At 48.1% G+C, this 21,339-nt stretch overlaps 2 protein-coding genes and 1 long non-coding RNA gene across 3 annotated transcripts; 1 reads left to right on the top strand and 2 right to left on the bottom strand.

The window, feature by feature from the left end:
* The first annotated feature begins 538 nt into the window (after nt 1-538).
* LOC112882896 (transcription factor bHLH139-like) lies at nt 539-2,174 on the top strand. Its single transcript, XM_025948089.1, has 5 exons — nt 539-1,032; nt 1,152-1,355; nt 1,478-1,543; nt 1,656-1,721; nt 1,840-2,174. Exons 1-5 carry the CDS (start codon nt 622-624, stop codon nt 1,936-1,938), a joined length of 846 nt encoding a protein of 281 aa, XP_025803874.1. The 5' UTR covers nt 539-621; the 3' UTR covers nt 1,939-2,174.
* Nucleotides 2,175-9,841: 7,667 nt separating this feature from the next.
* Nucleotides 9,842-12,391, bottom strand: LOC112882596. Its single transcript, XM_025947684.1, has 4 exons — nt 11,462-12,391; nt 11,106-11,354; nt 10,858-10,949; nt 9,842-10,692 (listed from the first exon to the last, which is right to left on the bottom strand). Exons 1-4 carry the CDS (start codon nt 12,293-12,295, stop codon nt 9,918-9,920), a joined length of 1,950 nt encoding a protein of 649 aa, XP_025803469.1. The 5' UTR covers nt 12,296-12,391; the 3' UTR covers nt 9,842-9,917.
* Nucleotides 12,392-13,818: 1,427 nt separating this feature from the next.
* Nucleotides 13,819-18,622, bottom strand: LOC112881501. The gene is made up of 3 exons (XR_003226479.1): nt 18,212-18,622; nt 16,320-16,394; nt 13,819-15,651 (listed from the first exon to the last, which is right to left on the bottom strand). It is a non-coding gene; the product is annotated as an uncharacterized LOC112881501 (long non-coding RNA).
* Between the last annotated feature and the right edge of the window lie 2,717 nt (nt 18,623-21,339).

The raw sequence follows: 21,339 nt of genomic DNA, 5'->3' as shown, positions 1-21,339 counted from the left end.
TTTCTCCCCATTTTTGGGATTTGACAGCTCTTCAAGTTGCTGGAAATGGGAACAATTGTTTCTGCAACCTCCATGGGAAGCACAGAATGACATGATCACACAGCCATTAATGACTGATCTTAACAACAACCACAAGAACTTAATTCATTCACATAATCCCTCCTGCCTTCAGCTCACCACCACTCCCCACGATCTACAATGCGAGTAATTTCTCAAATGGCCAAGCCAATCTCCTCCCCAAAATAAACAATTTCAGCTTGCCAATCTTGCCGGGTAGATAAACAATACCATCGCTTGCATATCGCGACATAATTGCGCATGCGGCTTTTATTATCATGTCGGTATCAAGATCAAGAATTCGGCTGCAACAACTTAACACCATCCCAACTGGGTTGACTCTGGAGATAACTTACAAGAGCCAGACAATTTGGTGCTGATTATGAAGCTATCGTCAACAATGGCCACCTGCACGGCTGCACCCTACAAATACCCTCTGCAAGCACACGGCAGGAGCATTCAGACATTGTACAGCAGCACTTCCTCCAAGCTACTCCCCCTCCTTGCCTTGAGCCCTCCAACACTATTGAAACAGAGAGCTCCTACACTTCGTCTGCGCCATCAATGGAAACTGACATGATGGCGCAGTTCCTTGGAGCTGATGATCACTGCTTCACCTATGAGCATGTGGATGAGTCCATGGAGGCATTGGTAGCTCTGTTCTTGCCTAGCCTCGACAATGACTCCAACTCCTCTTCTAGCTTTCTCAACTATGATGTCTCTCCACAGTGCTGGCCTCAACCAACTCATAGTTCTAGTGTTACCAGTTTGCTTGATCCAGTTCAGAACTTTGAGAGCTTTGAGTTTCCGGTTACGAATCCTCTCCCGCCTACCGACTTCAGATCGCCTTCTGATGTTCCGTACTTTAGTGATGACCTGAGCCCTCTTCATGGAAACCATTCATCATCCATAGAGGAAGAAGCAGCCAATGATGCACCGGCTACTAAGAAGCGGAAGTCTAGTGCCGCCATAAAGGTAATGGACACAGAAATACTTATGGATCAGTTACTAGTTCAGTTGCAATGTTTGGGATCCATGCTTAAAAGTTATTATTATTTTCTGCAAAAAATGCTTAAGAGTATTAACCGATGCAGGCATCAAAGAAGACCAAGAAGGCTGGCAAAAAGGATTCTGTCAGCAACGAAGATGGCAGCAACGCCTATGTTGATGCACAAAGCTCCAGCAGCTGCACCTCCGAGGAGGGAAATTTGGAAGGCAATATGAATTCAAGCTCGAAGAAGACGGGCACCAGGGCCAGCCGTGGAGCAGCAACCGATCCACAGAGCCTCTACGCAAGGGTAAGAACAGCAAAAATTTCAGAATGTTTTCCCTGAACCTATGGGAACAAAAACATATCATACAATGACTCATGTGACTCTGTCTGAATTCTGATGAGTTTTATTAAATTTGAATTCTGCAGAAGAGGAGAGAGAGGATCAATGAAAGACTGAGAATCTTGCAGAACTTGGTTCCCAATGGAACAAAAGTAAGTTTCTCATAGAGACGCTGCAACAAAATTAGTTTCTGCCTAACATAATTTGGTTTTATATTTGGTAAATATAAACTCTTTCCTAACTTGCATAAATATGATCTGACAGGTTGACATTAGTACGATGCTCGAGGAAGCAGCACAGTATGTCAAATTTTTGCAGCTTCAGATTAAGGTGGGTAATAAAAAATTCCATGTCAGCAGACTGAAGATATGTAATAATCAAATAATTGTGACATACTATACTGCAAAAAGGGAACTTCACTAACTTTATTTCAAATAATTATGTGCAGTTGTTGAGCTCTGATGACATGTGGATGTATGCCCCACTCGCATATAATGGAATTAACATCAGCAGCGTTGATCTCGACATCTCTTCTCTGCAAAAATAAGTCTCTCTGGAGCAATAGTGCTAACACTGAATTGCATAGGAATCAATTTATTGTGGTTCGTATAGTCCCCTGTATCATACTTGTAATGGAGCACCTTTTCAGTTTCAATTTTTTTTCTGCTTCTTGGCATTTCTGACAAGCCATGCAAGGAAGTCATCGCAACCATTTAAACGATCAAAGATCGCAGTGATATGATTAACTTCACATTTAAGATACAATTTTTTCATGCCACAAGGTTGACATTTGTATTTATGTAACTTATTATATTGGTACAGTATGCCATCTTTGTTTCATGGGTATAAATTGCCCTCTTGGCTTCATTGAAAATAAATTAGTTTCTTTCTGACAACCTCTTCTGGACATATATAATAGCATGCCGACAGGAGACAACAAATATCACATTTTGCTTTTATACCTGGACACTTGCAAATAAATAGTTTTCAAATATTTGCACAAAACATATATTTGAGTGTAGACAATTGATGTCCCCACTACTGCAAAGCTACACGAAGTTACTGAAGAAAACCATGCATCCTATATGAGATACAAGCAGCTCCCTATGCAATGGACAATAATTTAGCAAGTTATGAGATGATGAAATACTATCGTTTTATATTTTTACTATCAAAGAATGATGACGATCCACAATTTTGATTATCCAACCTAGATCCATGGTCTGCATTTAAGCAGTTTAGCTATGCTATATGATAGACTGCTATCAAATAGTTGAACGTCGGAGGAAGAAGCTCGGGCTTACAAGTCACAAGAGACTTCCTTCATACATGCAGATAACAAAATAATATTCCAATGTGGCTAGATCTGACCACATACCCGTTCTTGGATCATATGCAAAAATAAATCTCTCCGGAGCACTGAATTCCATAAGAATCAATTAGTTCTGGTTCATATGCAGTCCCCTGTATCATACTTGTAATTCAATCTTATTCAATTTCTTTGCCTGTTCTGCTTCTTGGCATCGCCTACAAGCCATACAAGGAAACCAACATGTAAATGATCAAATACCGCAGTGATATGATCCACTTCGCCAAAAGATTGGTACAAGGTTTATCATGTCACAAGGTTACTATTTGCAGAATTGCAGTTATATAACTTAGTAGATCGGTACAAGATTACATATTGGCTTCATCAAAAAAATGCAGTGGACTTCTTCTGAACATACTAGCATGATGAGACACAATTCGTACCTGGAAACCTGCAAACATGTAAAAGATCCTAAAGCTGTGATCCACGTAGCAAGTCATCCAATGCATGATCAATTACAAACCGATCATTAGTTGTTTGGCAGAGGAAGGCGCAAGTCTCAGCCCTGGAGATCTGGACACAAAAGGCTTCCCTGGTGGCTGATGCATTCCCATGGCAAAATAATACTCCGACAACGAGGCCAAATCTGCCCATGTTTCTGTTCTCGGATCATACGCTGTTAGGACATACTGCTTTTGTAGCCATGCGAGTATCCTCCCGTCATCTAAGACGAGCAACGGGCGCGGAGGATACATTCCAGCATGGTCCCAGCGGGGCGCGCATCGCATGGAGTATCGTTTGGTCCAGAACCCATTGTCCACGTCCACCAGGAACCACAGATCCGTCGAGCGATCTCGGATTTTGTGATGGACGATGGCGAAGCACCCATCCAAACAGGCGAACTCGATGTGGTCGGTTTCTTCGTAAGTATGGCTGCTCGGCGGACCCCGGAGAGGCGTCGGCCTCCACTCCTCGGTCGCTAGGTCGAACAAGGCGACGTCCAGCAGCACCCTGCTGGAGCCGCCGCCGCCGCCGTCGTCAAGCGATGACAGCAAGTAAGCGATTCCATCAACAGTTGCTATGTAATCGGGATGCGCTGAGATGTCGACAGGGCTCGGCTTCGCCCTCCACCTTTGGTCGCCGGCGCCGCCGAGTGCTATGATTTCACAAGCCACGCCGAACCCCTCGTCCTTAAACTCCTTATGGTAGTAGCTAAGGCGAAGCACCTTGTACTCTCCTGTGGAGGGGACGCGTCCGAGTACGCACGCGTTCACCACAGGGGGCCTGTTTCCACCGGGCAAGATGCTGACCGCACCGGTGGCCGGGTTGAGAACAAGGTCGGCGTTGGCGTCGAAGTCGTGCATAGCCATCGTCGAGACGCAGACCAGGCCGTCGTTCGTGGTCGGATACGAGCAGAGGTGCCCGAGGCCACGGATCCGCTTGACGATGTCGCCGGAGAGATCGAGGATGTGGATCTCGCCGTCGTCTCCGATCTGGAGGGCGACGAGCACCGGGTGGCGGGCCGAGTGCGCCCTGGCGAAGCGCGGGTCGGAGGTGAGGGAGCGCCACGACCGGCAGACGAGGCGGAGGCGGCAGAGGGCCTTGGCCGGGACGCGGAGGACCTCGTACACCACGTCGGCGGGCAGATTCGTGCGCGCAGGCCTCTTCCCAGCTGGCGGCCCATCTGGGGTTTGGACTTCATCCTGCTGCACTGGCGATGCCGCTGGCAAATGGAGTACTGACAGTCTGACAGTTTACCCTTCAGTAAATAAATACAAATTCTTGCATAACTTGAGAAAAATGATCTTAAAAGGTTGAAACTCTACAATGCTCGAGAAAGCAGCGCAATGTGTTAAAAAATTACAGCTTCAGATTAAGATAAAAATTTTACACTTTAGTTAGTGAGATCTGACGACATGTTCCCATATCAAAAGAAAATTTTCCAATATAAAAATACTAAGAGTCCGCAGTGCTACAAAACCATTCAAATTAAAGATGTTCCCTTCAATAAAAAGAAATTACAATTATAATTTATCACGTGTCCATATCGAAATCCTCTTTGACAAAAGTATTTGCACCATAACAATTAGTTTTATGCTTTAATAAGTAGCAAACTAAATAGAATGCACCTAGCTCCACAAAGATTTTAAAACACTGAGTTGTTATTTCTTTTACAACTCCAAAATCCACGTTAAAAGTGAGGTTCCATCATCAATGGTGCTAGTGCTAGTGCTAACCTGATAGCTGATGCTCGATCTAGCTGGGGGCTATTGCTTACCTCGCTGTGATTCTCTTGGTAAGAGTGTGGCATAGGTACTTGATGACGTCGGGTGTTGCCGGCTCTATATAAACTGAGTTATAAGTTAAAAAACTAAGAGATTTTGATCCAATATAACACATACATGTGTGTACTTGATATATGCTTGGTTTTCTGGTAAAATAGTTGAGGAATACCCATGCAATATGCATCAATACTGGCTCTGCGGATGTTGATGTATGCCCCAATCGTGTAAAATGGAACTAAAATCAGCAATGTTGATCTCAACATCTCTTCTCCGCACAGAAAAAAAAACTCTCCACATTGTTTTTAGAAATAGAGACTCTGGTCCACATAATCTCGTTCGACCTTTTTTTTTCTCCTGCTTCTTGGCATTTCCCACAAAGCCGTACAGGGAATTTAATAACATATGAATGACCAAAGATCACCTCGATGTCAATCGGCTTTGCTTCCCAGATAATTATTTTTCATGTCACAAAGGTACAAAAGAGAGAAGACCATCTTGACTCCGTGCCTTCATGGAAAGATAAACTAGTTTCTATCTGAAAACCTCTTCTGGACTTACTCCTTCCGTCACAAAATACAAGTCACTCTAGAAATTCTATGATATATTAACAAGAAGGTAAAATGATCATATTTGCCCCTATTTATTACCTATATTATAAAAAGGCAGTAATTGATTTTTACATGCACTAAATAGAGTAAATAGAGTAAGATGATTTATATTTTAGGACAAATTTTGAATCGTAGAATAAGTTGTTTTTTAAGGAGGGAGTACAAGCATGCTGACATGCACCAATCATCCTTTACATCCTTAACATCTGCAGATATTAAGGATAATATCATAACTGCCGCAAGTCCATACAGACACTGAAAGAAACCATATGTAAGCATTGTAAGATTCAAGCGTGCAATGACTATGTAGCTATTTAGGCATTTATCAACTACTACTGCATACTGTACCAAATGGCACCATTCACTACTATCAAATAAATGGTACCGGTGCTCCAGAACCTAGTTTGATTATTATTAAATGATGACTAACTGTAAACTACTACCACCACCAATTGGCTTGTATTCCTGATGAAGAAGTTTACACAGTTCAATTCTGAAGACCTGAACACAAAAGACTTCCTTCAAGCATGCCAAAAAAAGAGTAGTTTTCCAGTGCCGCAAGATCAGCCCATGTGCCTATTCTCGGATCATATGCTTTTAGGACCTGTGAGCATTTTAACCATACGACTACCTTGCCGTCATCCAAGACAACTAACGAATATGGTGCCCGGAGCCCCCAGCTAGGTGGGCATCTGATGGAGTGTCCTCTGTTCCAGATGCACCTGTCCACGTCGATCAGGAACCAAAGGTCCAATGAGCAATGTTGATAGCTGTGAAAGGCCATGACCAAGCAACCATTCAACTTGGCTAACTGGGGGTAACTCGTGTGTGGATCGTACACGACCTTCTTGGTGTCCACAGGATTGGTACTCACCGGACCCTGAAGAGCTGTCGGCCTCCACTCCTCGGTCACCAAGTCGAACGAGGCTATGCTGTCTTGCTTGGTGTCGTCAGCGGCGTAGTAGTAGTAATCCGCTAGGAAGTAAGCGACTCCGCCGACGACGGCCACGAACGTGAAACCCGTCAAGACATGTATGGGAGGGTCCGACCTCTCCCTCCACTTCCGGTCGCCGCCGCCGAGCGTTATGACTTCGCACGGCTGCACAGGGTCGATGACGCCGCCGATGCGGAGCACCTTGTACTCTCCGGTGGATGGGATGTGGCCGAGTATACACGTGGATTGAGCTGCGCTCATGCTGCCATCCGGCAGGGCGTTGATCTCGCCGGTGGCCGGGTTGAGTAGACATGCTCGCTTGTTCCTCCCGCTGGCCGTCTCAGCGTCGCAGATCAGATCCGGTTGCATGCTCAGATCGAAGAATCTGAGGTCCTCGAAGCTGCGGATCTGCTTGACGATGTCGCCGGACATGTCGACGACGTGGGTCTGAACCCACAAGACGTGGCGGGCGGCGAACAGCGGGTGGCGGGGCAGGTGCTCCCTGGCGAAGCGCGGGTCGGAGGTGAGCGACCGCCACGACCGGCAGATGAGACGGAGGCGGCAGAGCGCCTTGGCCGGGACGCGGAGCAGGATCTCGTGCATCACGTCGGCCGGCAGCACGCCGCCTTCGAGCGTCGCTCGCTCGTCGCGTGAGAGATCCGACGCCATCGCCGCCGGCCGGGCCGGCAGATAGATAAAAACTTGGAAGGGTGCAGGTTTTGCAGCGCGGCGCACGCGTGGACAGGTTTATATAGTCAGCTGGTGCATGTCGGTGCACCGGATGCCCATCAGCAATCCAAGTCAATATTTTGCCGACCAACACTTAACATAAAAAAGCATTCGACAGACCTAATTTACTGCACAATCTCTATCTCTACTGCTAAAAAGAGATTACTATATACTACTAAAAAGAGGTTAAGGGTCACTTTTTTTTTCCTACGTCTATCGTCGCACCTTCGTACGTCGCCCCCCTCCCTCCCGTTTCGTTAAAAACCAGGGCGCCGCTGGTAATTTCGGTTTCCCCGGCCCCTCCCAAAACCCTGCATCGGCCGCCGCTGCTCCGTCCTACGGAGCTGCTGCCCTGCATCGGCCGCCGGTCCGTCCCCGGCGTCGCCGCTCCGCTCGACCCCCGCCGTCCTACGGAGACCGCTGCGTAGGGCGGGGCAGTCCTACGGAGACCGCTGCAAACACTGAGATCCGATGGGTCTGCGGCGTTCTTCGGCCACCGTCCCGGGCTGCGTCGTTCTTCGGCTACCGTCACGGGCGTAGCACGGCCGCACCGTGGCCAACTTCTCCACCAGATCTCGCCCGTCGCGCGTCTCCCGTGAGTCGCGTAACTCTTCTCTGCATCACCTGGTGCCTCGCTAGGTTCGATCCGGCCTGCAGGTGGCATTGGGGACATTGGAATTGTACAAATGTTGGAGCTGAAGAGCAGCTGCGTGGATGAGGGGAGTACTGGAGCTCTGGCGGAGACCGGGGCTGGAGGATCCCTGCCAGGCTGGGGCGGGGCGGATCTGGGGCGGGAGTCCGACGCGATGGCGCGGAGGAGGCCGGCCGCTCGCCGCCGGCCCTGAACATGCTCGAGCCCCGCCGCGAAGGTCACTGTCTTGGACGTGCATCCATCTGGTTGCCGTCCTTCACTCCACCCCTGACGTTGCTTCTCCCACCCGCCTGCTGCGACCTGCAAGTCCCATGACCGCTTCTCCTCCCTCGCAGGTTTGTTTGTTTGGTTTCTCGTTACTGACAGCACCATGCTTCCAACATGTTTGTTATGCTTGAATGCTTCAGCCTTGTAGGATAGCGGTGGTTATGCAAAACACAAAGGCTCATTTACTATCTGATGGCCCATATGCACACCTCGATGTTCTCAGACCATGGAGTATGTCTGTATGTGCGGATCATTTGTCTACCAAGCTGTGTTTTCCTATTAAAATTTTAGCGACTCCTCTTAAATCTTAAATGGAGCCATCATTTTCTCTTAACTTGATACTTGGCACAGAAATGATTAATTTCTTTGATTCAATAGAATATCTGTGACTATAAATAGACTCATAAATCAAATTAGTAATTGACTCAGCAGATTATGAATGTGATGTACATGTTTCTTGATTTCACATTTTAGTAAATTTGCACATGGATATTCAGTAAACAGTTCCCGCTGCAATTGGCTTGTGGTTCTAAATTTTAACTAATTGTCTCAGTACAAGCAACTTCCACTCAGTTTTGCCATCTGTTAACAGTTGATAAGTTTGCTTATTTGTCACCTTGAATTATAATATCTATGGAGATCATGTGATATGATTCAGATACTTATTATATACTCTGAACATTTATTCTTTTCTCTTGAAAGGAAACAACGAAGCTGTACATTGCACTTCCGATATAGTTTTTCAGAAAAAGGGAAAAAATATAGAGATGGTGTGCCAATGATATACTACCAAAGGCAAGTCCTAAATTGTGGTTAAAAAAATCAAGAACGCCAACTAGGTATGAAAAATCAGCTTAAACCTCTGATTTTTTTGTCCTAAGATGCTTTGAACTTATGGTATAGGCATTTTGTAATGGTCTGTATACTGGGCAATAGGCATGGTCACATTCCTATTATTATGTTTCCATATGTTTCTGTTCTGATGCGGCACAACCATATCTATTTCCAACAAAAAAATTGCACCATTTCGTTCTTCTGAATTTCACAACCAAGGTCTCATGAATCCATTTGTGATCACAATCTGCTAGGAATTGTTATGCCTAAACAAGAAGCTGTGCAGGAGTACATCACAGTTGTTCATGAACTTACTCCCTACCTGTGCTGAGAAGTAGTATTTTGGGGACATTTCAATTGCTCAGGGAGATGAAAGTATAGAGCGGAAGCAGGCTGACAACAGAGGTGGTGCACAGGGAGACGAAAGTATAGAGCGAGAAGAAAGTGATGAAGTTGCACTGTTTTGTACTTTGTTCTATTTGTGTTCCCACGTGTCTAATTATTTGTTTGCATACTTTGGAATACTACATTGAGCATGAATATTGTTCACCCCAAAGTGTATGTTTATGCAGATGTATGTAATTTACAAATATTTCATATGATGAAAATTGATACTCACATAGGGAATTTGTTTTGTTTGTTATGAACGGGTATAGACTCATTCTTAGGAAACAAATACGTGACTGGACTAAACTGAATTTCCACACAACTCATTAAGCTTGGATCTGGATTTACTAGCTAAATTTCCAATATATCTGCAAAAGCTTTGGTTCTCAATAATAAATTATTTTGCCCGTAACGCACGGGCGTGCATATACCTAGTAACCTCTTATTTGCTCATTTTAATTTTTTATCCTATTTTTTGTGTGTAGCAGTGTAGCTACAGCTCTTCGCTCAATCATTGTCACCTATTCCTGCTCTTTATCTTCATCGGTTACACTACTAATACCCTCGAGCGCCATTGCAGCATACTGCACATGTCTTAGGAGCGCTCCATAAATCTTCCTCCGTACTCTCTCGCACGCATCGCTCTCTTCTTCCTCGGACAGTACACTATCCTTGCTGCCTCTGTCGATCGGGAACATCCTCCCATGCCGCACGACGTGGTTGAGCCAGTCATCCACCTTCTTCAGCTGCTGAAGAAGCCCTGCGACCTGGGAATCGCACGTCGTGTAGGGGGTCTCGCTCTCGATGTCGTCCAGGAACTTGTCGATGTACTTGAGGAACCACCGGTTGCTGTCAGACCGCATTGCGATAGCCAGGTCCAGGGCTGCATTCAGATTGCTCCCTTCGGTGGAAGCATCTGCAGTTTTCTTCGAGGGCCTGCTGTTGCAGTTGCACTTCGGCTTGGAACAGAACAGCGGGCTTACAGGCTTTGGCTCGGACACTGATGGCTTTGAAGATTCAAAGGAGGCTCTTGTGTGGCTCGAGAAGGGTGACAGGTCCGCTTCGATGGCCGCTCTGACCCATGAGATGGCGGATTGCTTCCTGTCCAGTGCAGCCTTGGTAGCAGCTTTTGGCGAAGCTGAGGATGTTGAGCAACGGCATGCTTTTGCTCGTGTAAATCTGGCCTGTGACTGAGCTATGAAGATAGCTCGATCGAGCTCTTGAGAGAATTTCAAGAACCTGTCGATGAGCTCCTTCGGGTCGTCGTCCTTGTCATATTGTAGTTCAGAGTATTTGCTGAAAAGAGAGTGAAACAAACATTGAGCTGCTGTATATATTTTTCTGAATATTCTAGAGAGATGATGCTATGAACACTTGTTTTCAGAACAATCAGACATGAATTTTCTCATAAGTTCTACAATAATTCAAATCCATTCAACCGAATCTTTCAGTGTGGCTCACCTAAGGCATTTTATCAACTTCTCAGTGGCAGTTGCCTCAAGCAATCCATTAAGCACAGCTTGCAGCGCCACGTCTCTCTGCTTCATTGCTTCCTGCCATGGAAAATGGGTAGCGTTAGCTTCTTGACTTGATGTAACAAAAGAAAAGAACAGCATACCGTGTACTATTAGCAAGTCAAAATTAACTTGAATGTTTGGCAGAACTGGTTCATCAAGGAGATGAAAGAAAAGAACGATGAAGCAGTGTACCTTTCCATGCCGCACCAAGCTTGAAGAGAGCGAGCTCCACATCACATTGTTCTCGCACCACTTGATGCCACTGGACGAAGCACTCTGCGGCATCGCTGCAGCACAGGAGCTGTCTCTGGGCGTCATGCTGTTCCTCCTGGAGAGCACCTTGAACGCCTTCTCTGCCTTTCTCCTCACCGACTCCAGTGGATCATTCGCCACGTCGTTCTGGTGTGCGGTGGGTTTTGGGCCGGATTTACCTGGAGAAACCTGCATGTTGCACATAAAACCTCACTGAATTAGCCTGATCTCTACAAGTTGCTTTGATGCATTTAACACTTCTATAAATGAGCTGCAACTGTAAGAGATGGATTTACACTGTTGCTACGTCTCCGGGGAGCGACGGGTCTCACGTCCTTGCTGCTGCCGGTGAAGTCCCAGTTCCTCCTGGCTGTGGACAACGAGTACGATGACGAGACGTCCGACGTGTCGTCGTCGTCGCTGCTGTTGCCATATACGGACGGGACACTGATCTTCCTCAGGCTCCTTGGGGGGTCCAAGCACCACAGCACGCTCTCCTTCCTCCTTGGAGCCGACGACGCCGGCGAGCCTGCGTCGGACAGATTCGTGATCGACTTGGACCTGTGGCGGTGGCTGATCGAGGCGGGGGATCCCCCCTGCCGCGCCCTCCTCTCCGGCAGCGGGGGCGTCGGCGAGGGGCGGCGCGGGCGCTCGGACACGACCTCCTTGACCTCGTCGTCTCCGGAGTCCTGCTGCTGGACGCAGGGGTACCGCCCGGGGAGGACGCGGAAGTTGCGGAGCACGGGGGCCGGAACGGACGGCATGAGGCTGTCGACCTCGATGACCTGGCCGATGTGGAGGCCGTTGGCGAGGATGAGGTCGTCATGGTCAGCGTGGAGGGAGACGTAGCAGGAGCGGGAGGAGTCGGAGAGGCGAAGGTAGAAGCCGTGGTGGCCCGAGAAGGGGTCGGCGCCGGAGAGCGCGGGGGTGATGTTGGTGACCTGGAGCAGGACGCGGTCGCGGGCGCGCGGCCGCGACCGCTGCGTGGGGGCGGCGGGGTCGTCGTCGTCGGAGGGGTCGGGGCGGAGCAGCCGCTGCAGGCTGCCCGGCCGCAGCGCCGGCCTGTGCGGCGACGAGGGCAGCGAAGGAGTCGAGCGCGACGACGGCAGCGTCGGCGGCGGCGGCGCCATTCGCGGAGGAGGGTGGGGAGGAGAGAGAAAGCCGGTGCGGGATGTGCGATGGCGAGAGGAGAGAGAGTGGGAGACGGGGAGGCGGAGGCGGAGCTGGATTTGTGGCGGGCGATGCGGGGGGATTTGAACGGCGGCGGTTCGGGCGGCGCACGGGAGATCGGCGATCTCAAATTCTCAACCGACTGGGCTGGGCTGGGAATGTATGGTTAGTCTTGTTGCTGCTGTTGGGCCTCCTAAATATAATCATGATCTCAGCTACCATCATCACCGGCACAAGGTTGGCTGTGTTTTACGTCAGCACTCGCGTGTATGTATACGCTAAACCTCGTATGATCGAGTGCCATAGCCACAAGCAGCACTGCTACCTCTAGCTCTTTCTCTTCTTCGTCTTCATCCTTGCACCTGCAACCACCAATGGCCATCTCGCGTTGCTCGACGGGGAGGCCGAACCTGGTGGGCATGCCGTACTTCGACGCGCACCAGATCATCCGCACCGAGCGGCCGGACGTGTACGTCGACGAGTATCCAGCCGGTACGGTCATACCGCCGGGCATCCCACGCGACGACCAGCGTGTCCGCGTCTTCATCGACGGTAACCTCCAGGTCGCCCCTCCGGCCCCGGTCGTGGGCCGACCTGCGGCCCTGCTTGGGCTGGCGGGCTCCAAGGTTCATGCCTACACCTATCGACTGAATAAGGCGAGTCGCTGTGCATTCATGTTATCTAGAGTGTATCTAGAGCTTGTTGTTGCATGCTTGTGTCGTACATGTATGTGGTGTGAATTGTGATGAACCTATCATACACGTTGATAAGTGTATACCTGGACCGTGCACATCAGCTCCTCAAATCACGCACACAGTCTACTACCTCAGAGAACCCGTCCGGATCCATAACAAAGTCGCTAGGTTGACCTTTGAGCGGTTTATCTAGAAACACTAGTTTGACTGGTTTTGAACAATTCTATGCACATATCATCTTTTCCTAGTAAAAACCGAATAGGTCGCTGGATCCCAGTTCTCTTGGTCGGAAAAAAAAAATCCGGTTCGGTCCTAATAATAAGTCTCGGCGTCAGTCGAGTGAGATTTCGCGATCTGTCAATCACCTATGCGAGTCATTAATTACCCATCGAAGGGCTCCACCTGTTGCCTCAATTAACTCTGTTAATTAGGTGTTATCGGGCCCGCAATAATATTTTTCCCGACCGTTAAGAGGGCTGCTGACCCGTCTAGGACCTGTTAAGACGATGATTGTTGATGTTCACTGCCCAGCAGCCGGCATTTCAGCCCAGTACCATCCTTTTGTTTTTTTTTTCTTTCCAACTACATTACAAACGAAAACCCCAACTGCTAAAAAAAGTTACATGGAAAGATTTTTGTCTAAAACAAAAGTTATATGCAAGATATTGCCCTCCAACTAAAGTTACAATCTGAAAACAAAAGTTTTCATGTAACAATTAAAAAGTTACATGTAAGATTTTCTTACATTTCCAGGAGTGGGCTCATGCCCATTCCCAAAAACATCAAAATTCCAGAAAGAAAGTTATTGCAAGATTTCACCCTGAAACTAAAGTTACAATCCGAAACAAAAAGTTACATGTAACAATTTAAAAGTTACATGTAAGATTTTCTTACGTTTTCAGGAGTGGGCTCATGCCCATTCCAAAAAAAAACACACATCAAAATTCTAAATAAAAAGTCATAAGCAAGATTTTGCCCTAAAACTAAAGTTACAATCTGAAAATAAAAAGTTACATGTAAGATTTTCTTAAATTTCCAGGGGTGGGCTCATGCCTATTCCAAAAAACATCAAAATTCTAAATTGCGTCCAAAGCCACAATTCTTCAGCATCACATCTAAGCCACCAATCTTTAGCCTTCTGAACCAGCACTTCCCACCACGTGATTAATAAGAAGAAAGATTCCAAAAAAAAAAAGCCATAAAACATCCAGAATGGCACGTACACTGATTGACGGCGCCAAAATTTTACAAACCAGCTAATGGCCTTATTGCCCATATAAGATTCACATCCATACTATGTTAATGTTTTATAAATAAAATAATATGGCTCGATGATCTCATCTCAGAAAATACACAGTAATTGCCCATACTACATTAATATTTACCCTTTCCCAAAATAAAAAACATGGCGATATGATCTAATCTCAAAAAAATTAAAAATACAACGTGGGGCAAAATATCAAATTATCAAAAAAAGAAAACTTTTAATTTAAACTATTAATGAAGTACAGAAAAGGGGCCAAAAAAAGTTATATGACGATGTAGCATTGAAAAGAGTTCCCATAATTATGTATAACTTCCATCAGAATCAAAGCTTAAAAGTTTGCATGTTAATTAAGAAAAAGTTATACAAAATACTTATCCAAATTAAAAGGCTAAGCCAAATTAAAAAAAGTCATAGAGTTTATGTTGGATATCAATTATGTGATTTTATATTTGAAACCCACATACTTAAAGGTCACAGATTTTTATCATGGATGAATCAGAGAATGCACCAACAAAATCACAGCGATGATATCAGTCTAAAACAAGAAACAAATGTTTGGTCAAGTTGTGTACAAATTAAAAAAAACACTATGATGATGTAACAAATATCTACACTGCTACCTCCACACATACACACACATGCGCACACGCATACACATTATATATATACTACAACTGCAACACAAAACATTTTGTACTCATATTGACAAAAAACAAAAAAGAAACACATTAAGCAGCTGGAGGGTGGCACAACCCTCGCAGACTACAACATTCAAAATTTATCCAGCCTGGAGGTGAAGACCCCAGACACCATGTAAAGAGCAGTACATATCATATATTGTTTTGCAGACAAATCGAGGAAATGGGACACGTGTTACTCCACGTTGGAAACTAATAGGATGTAATTTAAAACATAAGAGGAAATAAGAGGAAACTAATAAGAACATGTTGGTCTGCGAAAAAAATAGAATCTTAGAAGTTAACAAAAATTGAAGCCACAAAAAGAATATAATCACGAAACAGAAGGTACATAACAAAGAAAATGATGTTATTTTAACCCGTTAACATATATCAAGTTGGAAAAAAAACACCAACATAAAAGCTAGTAATAAGTCTACCTTTATCATGTTAGTGTTGTTTATCATTCCAGAGTGGAATCCTCATGAAAGTGAAAATAATGGGTCATCTATTATTAGAAACTTGACATATTGTAGTCTGTAACAGTTGCAGGAATGCTGGTTGGGCAACTAGAAGTGCGGTTCCTTTGAACCAGGAAGCAAATAACCAACCCTGTAGTCTATTGCTGCCTTAAATTTTGAAAGTGCGGCCTTGCAGCCTGTGCAGTAAGGCACCACCTGGAACAGGAATAAGAGTTCAGGAGGTTTTAAGGGCTTCCTTGCATTACAATGAACCAACACAGAACTTAGATCCATTTCATTGTTTTAGACAGTACAACTTATTGCTAGATATCATGTATGCATCTTGTTCACCAACAGCAGTAAAAAATGGAGCTAAAGATAGCTTAGACTTGTGTGGCAGGAAAAATGCATGTTTTTCTTGGCCACTATGCTAAAGCAAGCAGAAACGCTATCTCCTTCCCTCCCCAACAAGAAAATCCCTAGCCGTTAAGGCTATAGGACTCTTACAGAAACAAGAATATGCCAACATGGTGTGCCACAGCAAGCAAGTACATTGCTACAAAGCTGTTCAGATCCAAGTATACAACCGAAGGACATAGGCTAATTCAAGCAAGCTACTGTAATAACTAAGTTTCAATGAGCATAAGCAAGCATAAAACATTCAGTCTGTTTGGTGGATTAGCTCTCCCCACGAGAGTCCCAAAAAGGAGCACAGCACATATAACACACCCACTCTACATGGCCAATTTGTTGTCCACACAAAAGTAAACCACTGCAGGATCGAATAATTCAGTCTTTCAGAGTTTTTAGTTTAACAGTGCACATAACTCAACATATGGTTGTTCTACCCAAAACTGCAGGACAAATCAATGGAGCAAACATACCTTTGCCCTCGAACCCCCAGAGCACGTCATTCTTGATCTCCCTGTAAGGGAACGAGTTCAACAAGAGCTTGTCGCCTGCAACAACACCACATACATGTTAGCGCATTGGTCAGATAGCCAATACTTGTGGCAAATCACAACAGATAGGCGACATCAATGATGATAGCACATAAGCTGAGATTCAGGCTCCATTTGGTTTGATGTGGCTTATGGATTGGAACTTAAATTAAGTCCCAATAAGTCCCTAAAATGCCAAACATGGTGATTTATTGGGACTTATGGTCTATAAGCCCATAAGTCACAAAAATGTTGCTTATAGGAGCTTTTGCCATGGGGTACCCCTCATTTAACGAGGCCCAGGCCCACCCCCTCCCCCCCACCCCATCCCGCCGCCGCCCTCAGATCCCTCTCCTCAATCGCTGTAGCACTTGCCGTGGCTGCTCCCCTTCCCCTCCTTCCTCAGCTTCTTGGCCCGCCGCATGGCGCGCTCCAACGCATCCACGTGCTCCGCAGCGCGCCGATCGCCGTGCACTGCTGCGTGCTCCGCTCGCACAGCGTCACCATCATCTCCATCACCTTCCATGTGTCCAGGCTGCCGGCGCGGCCTCCGTTTCCGTCGTCAGGATCTCTGCTCCCGCTGATTCCTGGGGCCGCGGCGCATCGGAGAGCGATGCCGGAGCCGCCGCGGGCTCGGGTTCCTCCGTTACCATCTCCCACTCACCCTCCGCGTCCGAACCTTCTTGCTTGTCGCCGTCAATAAGGTTCCCTGCGTCCCGTGCTTGTTCCGTCTCCTCCGCCTCTTCCGGCTCGCCGTCGGCCCTGCCCACGTCCACCTCCATCTCAGCAGCCATATCGGCCATCGCCTTCACTTCGATCTCGCCGCAGCGCTCCACTGCATCCGGAACATCCGCAGCCGCCACGCTCTCGTTGGCCATATCGGCCATCACCTCAGACTCGTCCTCCTGCACGACCGCCTCCGGCGCCTCGCCACAGCACTCCACTGCATCCGGAACATCCGCAGCCGCCGCGCTCTCGTTGGCCATATCAGCCGTCACCTCAGACTCGTCCTCCTGCACGACCGCCTCCGGCGCCATCTTGGGCTCGACGGCGTCCTGCAGCGCGAGCACCCGCTTGGTGACCCTCCTCCGGCAGAGAGAAGGCAGCGGTGGGGCAAGGCGGGCGGGAGAGAGTTGGCAGGAGAGAGGTGGCGGGAATGAGCAGGGGTAGGGAACCAGGGGTAAAACTGACTTTGCACCAGGGAACCAGGGGTAAAACTGACTTTGCACCATCACATTTAATGACAAGTCCCTAGAACCAAACAGGGTGGGACTTATTTTTAGTCCCTAGGTCAAAACTTATTTTTAGTCCTAGAGAACCAAACAGGGCCTCATTGTCGTGCTTCCAGACCAGATTTGCTGCAAGAATTTTCAAGAATTTGCTGAAAAAAGTTACACTTGCCTGCAACAACCCCACATACATGCGATAAAATTGCAAAAGTGCTAGAGGTGTAAAAATTGATATAAAATAAATAGTAAGTTTGATTCAAGACATAAATCATTCTAAATGCTTTCTTCAACCTGAGAACAGCAAGCATTCGATAGCTCACCACTGGCACAAAATGGGACACTAGTAGACGACAAATCCCCAAATTGAACCTAAGCAGACTATAAAATTGAATCCAACTAACCCACAAATGAACCAGACTCGAACAAATGTGACACAAATCGGCCAGGATCTGACCTCCACCCCCACAGATGCCGCACGGCGTTGGAGCAGACATCGCCGCGACGGGGAAAGGTTAGAGGGCCGACACTAACGCCATCTCCTCGCTGTCGCCATCATGGACACGGGACACCCTAACCTAACCAAACCCTAGAAGACCAATGACTTACCTCCAAGCGATCGCGCAGATCCATAGCCACCGTCAAGGGGAGGTGGAGAGGAGAGCGGATAAGAAGGAGCCTGAGCTGTCGAGCACCTGGATGGGGGACAGAGGCAGGGAGGAACGGTCGGGAGCAGAGGAAATCGGCGCGGCGGGGCGGCAACAGCAGAAGGACGCGGAAGCCACGCTCACTGGGTGGGGAGCCGTGCGCCGAGCGGCCTTGCTCTTGCTCGCCCGCCGGGGGAACACGCCGGAATCTCTCGCTCAAGGGAAATGGCGAGGATATATGAGAAGAGAAGAATGGGGACTGGACGGGAAGCGGCCGGGGCCGGGGGCTGGGGCGCCTAGTGACACAATCACCCAACGGCGACCTGGTAACAGTAAACGGGCGTGAAAAATAGTTATCCTACGGACCCGGCTGGCCTAAGACATGAGGCGTCCTCATCCGTCAATCGTCAATCACACGTTCAAGAACGTCGATTGATGGATAAACAATATTTCAATCGACTGACAAGAAGCAAATCTGTAATAATAATGGGTGTTCGTTGCGGTGGCAAGGCAGCCTAGGTTCAATTAACCTAGACCGTCCAAATTTAGTGCCTTAAATCCTTGGTGTGCATGGTAAAGTAGAGTCCATAATTTATAATTTTTGTTCCCAATAAAAGATGTAACTATTCAAAAAAATTGCTAGGACTTCGAAAGAAACAAAAATTGTTTAAGTGGAACAAAATATTTCTCAAGTGGAATAAAAATATATATACCTAGAACAAGTCAATTAAACTCACAAAAAAAATATTTCTGTATCTATGGGCGCAAGTGGGGGGATGGTTGTAGGCCATGGCACTCTTTAGGTGGCTGCAATGGTGGTAGCTGTGGGAACTGTTTCGCCGCCTCAACAATCAGGGGAGCTGTTTTGTCATCTAAGGCAAGTAGTTGTCTGATATCTGCAGGTGTTTTAGAAGAGATGATGTGGGCAACGATCCCCTCTGGGTTCCATGGATGAAGCAGCCGGACCCTATCCAGCAACAAGCTCTCACATTCCTCTAATTACATTTCTTGTTTACTGCAGCACAGAGAACAAGAAGTTATAAATCAGTGCGGTCTGGGAATCAAGATTCAGCATCAGCAAATGCAGGCGACTCCTTTCTGGGAAGCTCTACGAACAAGTAAACCACGGAACCATGGAGAGCAGTAACAATCGAGAACGAAAAGTCTGCATAATCCTCCGCATACACCAAAAAGAACTAGCAATTGCTCAAATTCGTGTTCTCCTCTTTCATAACTCCGAAATTAACGAACAGATGGACAGATTTCAACTTTGCTACCAGATTTTTTTTTTGAACGGGTTTTACTAGCAGAATTTGCAACTCTAGGCCAGAATAACGAACCGATGATCGAGAACTACTCCTTTCAAGTATCCGTCTCCAGGAGCGGCGGCGACGGGGCGGCCAAGCCGCTGGCGCACAGGCCGGCCTCATCGTCCATGGGGCAGTGGGAGAGGTGGCTGCAGACGGACATCGACATGCCGCGCCGCGCGCTTCGCGAGGCCCTGACGCCGCTCGGCGACCTGAAGCCGCAGCAGCACGACGGCGTCGACGCGGCGGCCGCCAGCACCGGCGGGGGCGGAGGCGGCGACAGCCCGGCGTCGAGCTCGTCGGGCGCGTCGCTGTGCTCCCCCTCAATGGCCGCGCCGGGCCCGTACGTCCGTACGACTGAGAAATCTCGCGGATGCTGGAGGGGAGGGACGACCCGCGAGGGGCTTATATGAAAATATGGGGGCTTTTATGCAAATAATCGGATCGCGATCCAAATTAGGGGGATATGTGCAAATAATGGGGGGTATTTTAAAAATATTCGGATCGCGATCCTTAATCGCGATCCTAATTAGGGGGTTATTTAAAAATATGCAGGGGTATTTTTCTAAAAATTCCGGATCGCCGTCCAATCTCCTCCGCCGCCGATACCCGGAAGCTCCGCCTGACGCCGGCCGTCGCTTGTGCACCTCTTCTTCCTTCCTTCTGCTTGATTCGCATCATCAGTAGTCGCCACGCTCGCCGGCATCCCAAGCGAGCATCCCCCCGCCGCCGAACCTCTCTGCTCGGGCGACCGGGTTCCCGCCGCCCCCCATTATTTGCCGCCTTTGCTTCGTCTCGGGCCCGCGCCGCCGCTTTCTATCTCGCCGTCGCCCAGTGCTGAGGTCCAGCGACGCGCCGAAGGGATCTGGAAACTTCGAGGATGCTTTGCTGTGCTGGGCACCTGGCGTCCCTCCTCCTCGTCCTCTGCTCTCTGCCTCCAACCAAAGCTCGCCGAAACCAATCAGAGAACCGCGAGATGAACTAGCGCACCCGCGACGGCGCGGCCACTAACCGCACTAGCGGTTCAAGCCCCCCACTTCCAGAACTCAGCGAAATCAAGCCCATCGAAACCACTACTCTCGCTGTACCAGATGCTCCGAGACCCTCCCGCAAGGTAGTGCAAGGGAGAGCTGTTTGGGGTCCTAGCGCACTGACCTCATCTTCCTCGGGAGCACGGGACGCTGCGGAACCAAGCAACGGAGATGGAGGGCGAAGGTAGCGGAAGACGGAGCGGCACGACGCAGGGGGCTTGATCGAGAGCGGCGTACGGCACTCCGCGCGCGGGTGGAAATTTGCCCGGGGTTTGGGATTGGAATTGGAAAAGCGGTGGCCTCTGCCAGTTGGGGGGCGAGGGGTTTTCTCGCCGTGCGCGGGGAGCGGCGCTGCGCCGTGAGCAAGTCGGTCGGCCGCTGTAAAACGGATGGGTTTTTTTTTCCTTCGACTTCACAGCGTGGGCGCGCTTGGACTGGAGCACGTCAGCACACAGCTGTGCTGTCAAAAAGTTGAAAGCCTTCGCTATCTTTTCCTTCACGAGGCCATTGCAAATTGCGCGTCCATGCTACGAAGCAGAGAAGCGAGATTGAACGTGAGGAAGACGATGACGAGCTCCTCCGCTTCATCAGCGGCAACAAGCCAAAGACGCTTGGACGAGTGCAGGCTAACCTAAACCGTCTAGCCAAATCCAATACATGCTGGAGCTGGACGCCCAAATTTCGACCCACAAGCGTCCAATTATCCGCGGACTGAAATATCCATAGCAAGGTTCATATGCATCCAAATCCAA

Source organism: Panicum hallii, chromosome 2 (assembly GCF_002211085.1).
Source record: "Panicum hallii strain FIL2 chromosome 2, PHallii_v3.1, whole genome shotgun sequence".
NCBI classification, from domain to species: domain Eukaryota; kingdom Viridiplantae; phylum Streptophyta; class Magnoliopsida; order Poales; family Poaceae; genus Panicum; species Panicum hallii.
Note: the sequence above shows the minus strand (reverse complement) of the source record. Positions and strands in the feature narration are given on the sequence as shown.